The following is a 10,194-nucleotide window of genomic DNA, read 5'->3' as shown; positions in this document are numbered from 1 at the left end:
AGGAAACAGCACCATCCAATTTGTACAGCGGAAGGAATAGCAGGGCCATGTCGGAGGAGTCAATTTGTAGAGAGGCTAATGGGCGATGCTCCCCCTCCCCAAGGGGGCTCTGGGCCCGGGGACACTTAGGGGCCTAACGAGGATCACATCCTGGCAGCTCACGCCTCTCTGCGGGGGATTAGCCTTATCTCCCGCTGTCGTATTCCTCGGGGGGTCTTGGCGTCTCCTCCAATATGTGCTGGCATTGTGTGGAGGAATCCTTGAGGAGTTGGTGCGTCGAGATAGCGAAATGGGTAATAGGAATAGAAATCATTATTTCGCACCATGAAAGAATTTATTTTAGAGAAAACATTAATATCGAGGAGCACATAAAGAATAAATCGTACTCGAGATGAAAAACAGCATTGAGCATAAACATGTTTAATTGTTTTAATTGTAAAAGTTATACATGAATATTCATGCAAACTCTTTAATTATCCAGATGCTAATAACACCAATAATCTTTGCCTATATGCCTCCCACTAACAAAATCAGCTAATCCAGGGTATTTTTATTTTATTGTATGTTATTTTGGGTTGGATTGATTTCACATATTTAAATTTGCAACATTGGCATTCCCCAGAAAATTTATTTTATCCAATAAAGGCCCTAAAATTTTCATTTTCATTATTATGAAAACTATTGGGGAAATGCCCGTTTTTATTACTTTTGTTGTTTGTTTACAGAATGAGGCTTTATTAATAAGTGAAAATCGTTAAAATTATAATATGATAATGTTGAATTATATAATAATAATGTTGTCTTACTTATAGAAGGTATATTTAACCAGTGAAAATATTTATTAAAATACCAGTAGTTTGTGAAATAAGGAAGATATGTGAATTTTATTTTCCTTAAAATGTGCATTTACTAGTTTTCAATTGAGTATTCATACCTTAATATACGAATATTATATACTCGTATTACAGTCAGTGTCAAAATGTTAGACACACTTCAAAAATACCCTCCCATCTTTTCAAATTACCCGTAAAACAGTATTAAAGTAATCTATCACTCACCTGTAGTTAATCAGCAGCCTGTTTGTATTTTGGTCCTCAAGCCAAAAATATATACATTTTTTTCATATTAAAGTTAATTAATATGAAAAATAAATTAATAATTAAGTAAGGCCCGTCAAAATGTTAGACACGCTCGCAGGTAAGAATAAATAAAACTCATTTTAATCCTTCGTGGCCTTTCCACCTCCATTTATTACTTCAAAAATTCTGGCTGGTAATGAATCATACAATTTTTTTATTGTTTCTTGAGATAATTGTTCCCATGAAGCCAGAATTGCGGATATCAAATTCTCGATTGTTCCGAACTGTCTTGACTCAGAGCACACCGTTCTTAAATGAGTTCCCCAAATATTTTCGATAATGTTCGGGTCGGGGGAGACAGTTGGCCAGTCTAATTCGGCAATTTTTTTGCCAGCAAGCAAGTCTTTAATAACTTTTGCTGAATGTATTGGGGCGTTAACTTGCTGGAAAACAAGAACACAACTTTTTTAATCATCTTTGGACATTCCTTAGTTTTGTTTTGAACTCCAGCTTCCTCAGCAATTGCTCTTGATATTTTACAAGAGTTGGATGCGAATCGAAGAATATTCCGTTTCTCTGGTAATGTCAAAGCAGGGGGCTGCCTCCCAGTAGAACGGTGGGTTCCATGTCTCCTGTGCCGAATAAACTTCGCGACCGATGAAAAACCCTTGCTTGATTTCCCTACAACTCATCCCATCTTTGTGGAGTGAAGAACTCAAACGTTTTTTTGAAACAAATTCAACACTGCACTTAAATAGAAATGGTATTTCAACGAGTTCAACTCTAGAGGATTAATTTACTGTGTCTATCATTTTGACGCATATAAAAAGTCAGTATTTACTGATAATGGATTTAAATAATTCTCAAGGTCTGAGAAGATCGTCTCCATTTCCATGTCATAATTTATACTTTAAACTGTGCTTAAAAAAATAATATGAATCAAAAATAAAGAAAATGTAAAAATTGTGTATACATATTTTACTTTTTTTAAAGGTACAGATGAAAACAAGAATGTTTGTAAGACAGCTGGATATAAACACCTGCTATGTGTTTTGGTACGAGGGGAGCAGTTATTATCTGGACTAACAGATGCTGACCACATGAGACCTCGTATCAATAAATATTTCCACGATAAAAAGAAGACACTAGGCTGCTATCAAAGGACAGGCGATCGACTGATAGATCTATTTTACGACCAACTATAAAGATGAGTCATGTTTACGATTTATTTCTCTATTTATAGCAGAACCTTCACATCCGCCGCCCTCAGCTCACGAATCAAACTAGGGATAGTAATTGTACTTTTTTTTATTCCATTATATCCGATACCAGTAATAAAACTTAGAGGTTTCTCATTTGTTACTTATAAAAATAACTTGAGAATAAAATTTATTATACTTCATGCAGATAATATTAACAATAAAGGCTTAAATAATCCGAAGATTCGATGAATACAGCACTAATCTCTGCCTACACCCAATGACAACCCTCCAAACCCAAGTCTACCAGAACAGTCTTGATACAATCCTCCCACCTACGCTTTGGTCTACCTCTGGTATATTAGCCCGTCGTTTTTTAACAACGCAGTTGTATTTAGTTTTATAGTTTCCTTGTCCTCACCCAATTATGACAAATCACCAACATACCCAAGCGTGGGTATTTTACCACCTAAAGTTAAATCCTGTTCGGCAGGCATTACAATAATAATAACCTATTCTAATGCAAGATTAAATAAGATGGGGGATAAAGAATCGCCTTGTTTTAAACCCCACCGAACCTCTTAACTTCTCAGCATAATAATTACCGATTCGACCTTTATTACACGTTTCGGTAATGCACATCCGTACCAGATTGACTAACTTATGTTGTATTTCTTTGTGTATATAATAAGTAATTAAGTATTGCCCGGAAAGATATTGGAAATAACTTACATCTCCCTGAAAACTTAATGTATCTCTCCGAATATTTTAAAAAACCTTAAGGCGCTGTTTCTCCCTTAGTGTAAAAGGCTACGTTTCGAATCCGTAAAAAACATTAGAAAGAGTAATAGTTATGTAAATCCTAACTTATAAGTTTCTGAACAGCTAAGCAAAAAAGAAAAGTATGTTTAAGGTCCGAGCTAAGCGCAAGCAATTTCAAAATTTGTAAATAAAAAGTATTTGCCACCTTTAGTTCAAACGAAACACAGAAGTGAAGAAGAGGAATATAACCCGACCAGGAATTTTCATTTTTTTTTTCCGTACCCTCCATAATCATAGGAAAAAGGAAAATAGGTACACGGAATGTTAGTTGAGGTTGGTATCCTTTTTCTACCATCGGTATTTAAAGGTTTTATTTATATTGTACACTGTATATGAAGGATCAAGGGCGCAAAGTGCACATTGATACACTGGTGAGCGGGGAGGAATTCGCAATAAAGATATTGAATTATTTTGGAAGAAGTGGGACCAATCAAATTTGCGAGTACAGCGTATGCGCCATCTTATCATTTCTTATTTAGTACTTAAACTTTTATTATCATTATCAAATTATCTTACTCTTCCTTACAAAAAAAACTCCCTTCGCTGAGACCAGGGGTGGCATAGCCCCACTCCCCTGCAAAAAAAAGTGAAGCCATAAATGAAATTAATAAATAATTATTTAATTTTTTCCACCTCCATTTGCTCATCGGTTCATTAAATAAAAACTTAAATCTTAAGTTTTATCTAAGATCTAAACCTTTTTTTTTTTTAATAATTTATTTATTGATATTTACAACTGTATAAATATATACACATCAAGTAAATTGATCTAAACCTGAACTTAAATCTAAAAATACTTGAATCTCTTTACCTGTTAAAATTTCCTGTCTACATAAACGAAATTGTTACAGTTTCTACTGCTAACCATATATTTCATTTTATCGATATATATATATATTTTGAGAAATATTATCTTCATTTAAATATAATTCTAATATTGATTTTTTTAAATTATAGTTTAGAATTCTGCATGAACGAAATAACTTTAAAATGAAACACTTCGAATATTTATTTAAAAATACGAAAAATAATAGAACCAGTGACAATATAAACGGACAATGAATTTATTATATAACTGTTGTTCTTGAAGAAGTGAGATAAACGAAATTAGCGAGTTCAGCATCTGTTTAGTCATTCCTGTTGACATTCTCAAACCCATTTTTCATAAAAAAAAAACCTTCGTATTCTTTCATATTTAAATATAGAAATATAATTTTTTTAAATTATATTTTAGAATTCTGTATAAAGGGAACAATTAGTAAAATCAAACACATCAAATATTTATTCAAAAATACAAATAATGGTAAAACAGACGACAATATCAACGGACCACGAATTTTCAATAAAGCCCTAGCTCTCTTGAAGAAGCGGGATGAATGTTATTAGCGAGTACAGCACCTCTTCAGTCATTCTTGTAATTTTCTATTGACAATCCTAAACTAATTAGTTCTTAAAAAAAAAACTTTCTAATTCTTACATATTTATTTACACCTTCAATGTGATAGCCCATAAATACTTAAATCTTCCTACCGGTTCAAATATATTTCCTCCTATGTCTATATTTCCATAATCATTCCGTTTCTGCAGCTAACCATATATTTTCCTTTGTCCACAATTACTTTAAAGCCTAGATAATTACTAGTTTTCTATGGACTAAGTTTTATATTTTCCCAGTACTCACCTATACTGATGAGGTAAATACTACACTGTATACTATACAATACTACTGCGTGTACTAGGTACTGTAACACCTACATCACACATCACATTTCTAATAACATCGGAAAATATGCTAAAGATAAACTTAGTAAAAGAGTAATTCGTTTCAAAATATCTAGAATAAATTCCTTGGATGTAACCAAACAAGTTGTTTTTATCTTCTGTAAGCCCGAGGAGATTTAATCATTTTTCTCACACACTAGACAAATTCTTTTCGAAATTTTCTTTATTTAAATCATAGCTTTGAGCTGAGTAAATAATATTTGTGAGAGATTAGTGAACGATCCTCTACACCTTCTGACAGAATGGCAAGAGATGTTGAAAATAAAGAACATGTTAGGAAAAGGATGAGCTAAAGTTAACTTACCTGTGCCGCGTGTCTTCTGTGCAAAAAAATAATTTAATACAATAGGTAAATATTTAAATATCATTCTTATCCACCTTCCCTAATCTAGGCATTGCCCTTCTTTCTTCAAAAGCAAAAAAGATCACGCCCACGAAAGGAAGGTTTACGTTGAGGTTAATAGGAATGCTCATTTTTAATCTAAACTGAAACAGAAGGCAACTAGTGATGGGCTCGTACTCTTTCATTTTAGATTACAACGGCGAGCATTCCTTTTTACCTCAACGTATGTTTACACTCCGAGGGCGTGGCCTTTAGGGCTTCACTTTTCCTTGGAAAAAGAGTAGGGTTATGGCCAAACTCCTGTAAACTGGCTATAAAACGCCTGTTGGATATTAAATAAGACTAAATAAATTATTTAAAACATGAAACTACTTGATTTTTAAAGAAAATTAAATTTATTAATTGACCAATAAATTAAATGACGAATTAGCCAATAATAAAAATGAAATGCCATAGAAAAAAAAAGTGGTTATTATTTTATTTATTTATTGCTATTTAAAAATGTATTTACATAAAAATACATTAAGTAAATTTGATGTAGGATGAAAATTTAAGGAACAATATTTGGCAGTGAAAAAAAACTTACCTTCTGAAAACATAATTGATAACTTGAACCTTTCCTTGCTTCACTCTTTAACATGTATTAAATTACATGTTTAATGTTTTAGGAGAATTGGGGGTTCAATAGATAAATAAGAAAATCTTTGCACAATAATAATTTATTGTATTCAATCATCTGAAAACAATTTGATATCGATACATGAAATTCATGAATTCAAAAATAATTTCTTTATTTATTTTATAATATACAAAATAAATGGAGCACCATCTTTTGATTGACATATTCCACCCTTACACTGGTTCGACCAGGCATATAAAAATATTAATATATTTTATTTTATTAATTTTTTTTACAACAGCTCTTGACTTTAATTACAAATTATACAATTTGGTTTTGTTATTATTTACAGAAAAAGAACCGATTAACAATTAACAGTTTAGATGAAACATATTAAAAATTTAACACAATACCCCCTGTCACAAATAGGTCAATAAAAATATTCTCATGCCATTTTCATTGCCATCAGAGCACATTGTCAAAATTCAAAAAGTAATATCCAAATCCTAAAAGTTCATTAAGAACTAGCAATTAAAACAACTATATCTGGATGAATTCCAAAGTATAAATTAAAAATTGATACATTTATTAAAATTGATCTGTATGTAGAGCGCTCTATTATGGGAAAATCTTTCAAGTTTTAAATCAAATTACAAAATTTTTATTCTATTATAAATTTAAACAACAATGATTTGGTAACACGTTCATTTAAAATTCACAATTTTTCTCAATCAACAATTTCTGATCTGGTAAACTAACGTTGTGCAAGATAAGACAAAAATACAAAACCTATCACACATTCAACAAAGTGCATAAGATATTTTTTTGTTTACAAGAGGGCACCATCGACAATCAGTTTGAAATAATTTATATTTACAAGAGATTGAAATTGAAAGTACTAAATATGTACAACTACAGAACTATTTACATCAGTCGTACGTCAGATGACGTTTTGGATCCATTTCTGACTTTACATTCTTTTTTTTATGTTTTTTTTTTGTACTAACTTGTTTGAATACGATATATGACAAAATACAATTTACAATATTTACAAAAAGCACAGAAATAGTAATCATAAATATAAAAAACGTGTGCTTGATGAACATACGTAACCCTGCTACGTAAAAGCACTTGTTAGTAACAATATATTCATACAACATTGTAAATTAATTAACATAAGAACAAAGTCACAAACATGAAGTTAAAATATTTTTTAATAAATGTAATCAACAGTGAAAAACACTAATTAATCCAAAAACTAAAATAAAAACACAACATTAAGCGTAAAATGTAAAACGATATTTCAGTAAATAATTATGAAAGATAAATACCCAAACAGTCCTATAAAAGTACTTTATAAAAAAAAATAGTATTTTTTATTAATACAAAAGCGACATTTAAAAATATTTTAAAATCAATTTCTCAATCTGTTAAAATATAATCTATACTTATGAAGAATTAAATATAAACAATGCATATGTCTTGTACATTCAGTTATAAATTCATGTCAAATTATGCACTACTCTGTTATTAAATGTGTCAAATTTATAATGATTGATAAAAATACATTATTTTTTTAAATTAAAATATTACTCGGAAGACAAAGAAAAATCTGTTTTGACTGAATATCAAATAGGTGACAAAGAAAATATCTTAAAAACAAATATAGCTAACACATAATAATATCAGCTAATGAGCATTTAGTGAGGTACAAGGAAAAAACAACCGTTTTCCCTTATAAGCACTTCAGTAAATATTTAAAATTTTATGTTTTTTACAATTAACATTTATACAGGAAAACATGGAGAGCCAGAATTGCTGGTTCTTAACAACTGAGTAGATGACAACCGAATATTAAGAGGTATCGTTTACCTTACACAATTGAGATTTCTTGTTTGAAAATGCTTCAAGGTAACTTACGGTTTCAAGGGATCCATGGCTATCCCAAAGAAACCCACAACAGTTTATAATTATCACAGGTTATCAGGACTCGAGGCTGAGCCTGATCAGTTCTCATGGTTCTATACACAGGCCGCACAGAATTGTTAGATAAACACACTTATGGCCAAATCTATGGCATTAGGCAACAATAAAACGTTAAAGGCAAGTTAGTCGACGAAGCTTTGAGAACACCTACATCCAATAGAAGCAGTCCATCGTGGGCAACTTGCAACTTCACGTATCTTTAACCTCGACCGCTGTCATAGGAATAGCGGCCGAAGGCTTATCTCATACATAGGCCTCCGAACGCCGCCCCCGGATCCTGTCGAAAACCTTCCTCCAAGAGGCAAGGGTCTTCCCTGACCATATCCAAAAGGAGGAAGTGATTCCGACGACCATGGCCCCAAGATACTTGATCATGAAGAGCTCGAACTCCGGTTTCCGGCCAAGACCCTTAGCACGCTCGCCCACGGGGCAGGGGATAGAGTAGGCAGTGTGTTGTCCAGGCTTGGCGCACATCTCCATGTTCCAGGTGAGCATCCAGTGGTCCATGTAGGCCTGTTCGTAAGCCAGGCAGGCCAGTACCACCAAAGCTGGAACCGTGTACATTACGGAGAACACCCCGATCCGGATCATCAGCTTCTCCAACTTGTCCGTCTTGGTACCGTCATGCTTCATGACAGTCCGGATCCTGAAGAGAGATACGAAGCCGGCCAAGAGGAAGATTGTGCCCAGGACCAAGTAGACGAATAGAGGGGCCAGCACGAATGATCTCAATGTCTCCACATCCCAGAGGCCGACATAGCACACTCCAGTGAGGACGTCACCTGTAAACAGAAAGAAATAGATTAGTAACGGAATGTCAAATAAAGTTAGACTAGGTTATATACATATAAAATATTAGTATTTGTAAATGTAGTATGAATAGAGTAATATATTTGAAAACTCTACCATTTATATTTATAATATAAATTATATTTAGTTATAGTTAGTTATATAGAGTTTTATAAACTCTACCATAAATTAATCTAACTTAACAAAATTACTACAAACATACAAATACAAATTGAAACTGAACAAAGCATATTTATCTGTGTAATGTAACAAAAAATAAAATAACCAAACCAATAAATAATCAATAATTCAGGGAACATTGTTTGGAATATGTGGTGTCATGTTTGTTTTGTGTCCATACTTAACTTCAAAATATTTTAACACCAAACACACCTATAATTGGGTTCTTTTCAACTAGAACCGAGCAACAATAATAAAAAATAAAACCAATACAACATTCCAAGAAGGGTTTTGTCTAAAGAGTATGACAAGAAACCACTGAAACTACACCAATGGTTGAGTGAGACGATCTGATAAGGAATAGGCTAAGACAGCGTTTAAACTTGCAGGTTTTTACATGAAGTAAAGAGTTCTTTTCGAAAATTGAAAATGAAACAATTATTCGTTTAACTTTACTTGAACTCGAGCTTGGTAGAGCACAGTGCATTACTCACTGAGCTACTCCAACCCTAGGTCCGTTCAAATTCGACTGAATTATATTATGATCCTTAATGTCTATATTTCTTATATTCTGTTTGATGCATTCTATTATACTCGTAGTATAAAATAAATTGAGCTGTAAAAATTGAAGCTTATGATTCTATTGACCGCCAGAAGGTGTATAATATTTCGATAGAATCAAAGAAGTAAGTAAATCTAGAATGGATGTACATGGCCAAACCGTTTAATAAGGTACGAATCGGTAATCATTATTCTGAGAAGTTCTAGCTTCGGTGGAGTTTAAAATCGTATTTAAACGAGCACTAGAATGCGTTATTAATAGTGTGATGAATACTCGAAAATGGTTTGACATTGGTAATATACCGGTTATTGGGTACGCTGATGATTTTGTGTTATTGGGTGAGGACAAAGCAACTATAGACCTAAATACAACCACGCTGATAAACTCCAGTAAGGAACTAGATCTCGAAATAAATACGGATAAAACAAAATATATGGTTAGCTGTAAGGAACGAGAGGAATTTCAATGATATTGCAGAGAATTCATTTGAACAAGGAGATAGGTATCTCACACAAAGAAGTTAGATAGAGACATATCTTACACAATGAAAAGAACAGCGCCTTAAGGTTTTTGAAAATAAAGTATAACGTAAAATGCTTGAAGAAGTTTGACGGGGGGTGCGGTCAGCAAAGAACAACATAAATAAACAAAACCATATTTATTTATTTTATGCCGACGTTTCGACCTGAGTTTCAGGTCTTCATCTAGGCTACAGAACAAAAGAGATAACAACACCATATAGAGTAACATACAATTGAAAAGGAATAGTATACAAACAAATTTAGAATTGTACAAAATATTGAATTAAATCATAAATGATAAAAAATTGATAA

At 32.5% G+C, this 10,194-nt stretch overlaps 1 protein-coding gene across 1 annotated transcript in view; it reads right to left on the bottom strand.

Moving 5' to 3' along the window:
* Positions 1-5,928: 5,928 nt before the first annotated feature.
* fz (frizzled) overlaps positions 5,929-10,194 on the bottom strand; it is a 181,744-nt gene continuing 177,478 nt past the window's right edge. Inside the window, exon 2 of the mRNA XM_014432833.3 lies at positions 5,929-8,612. Coding sequence (XP_014288319.1) covers positions 8,074-8,612 — 539 coding nt within the window. The 3' untranslated portion in view covers positions 5,929-8,073. The remainder of the gene's footprint in view (positions 8,613-10,194) is intronic.

This window comes from Halyomorpha halys, unplaced genomic scaffold (assembly GCF_000696795.3).
Source record: "Halyomorpha halys isolate HHAL.00 unplaced genomic scaffold, Hhal_1.1 Scaffold1124.1, whole genome shotgun sequence".
Taxonomy (NCBI): domain Eukaryota; kingdom Metazoa; phylum Arthropoda; class Insecta; order Hemiptera; family Pentatomidae; genus Halyomorpha; species Halyomorpha halys.
This window is presented reverse-complemented; position numbering and strand designations above follow the sequence as displayed.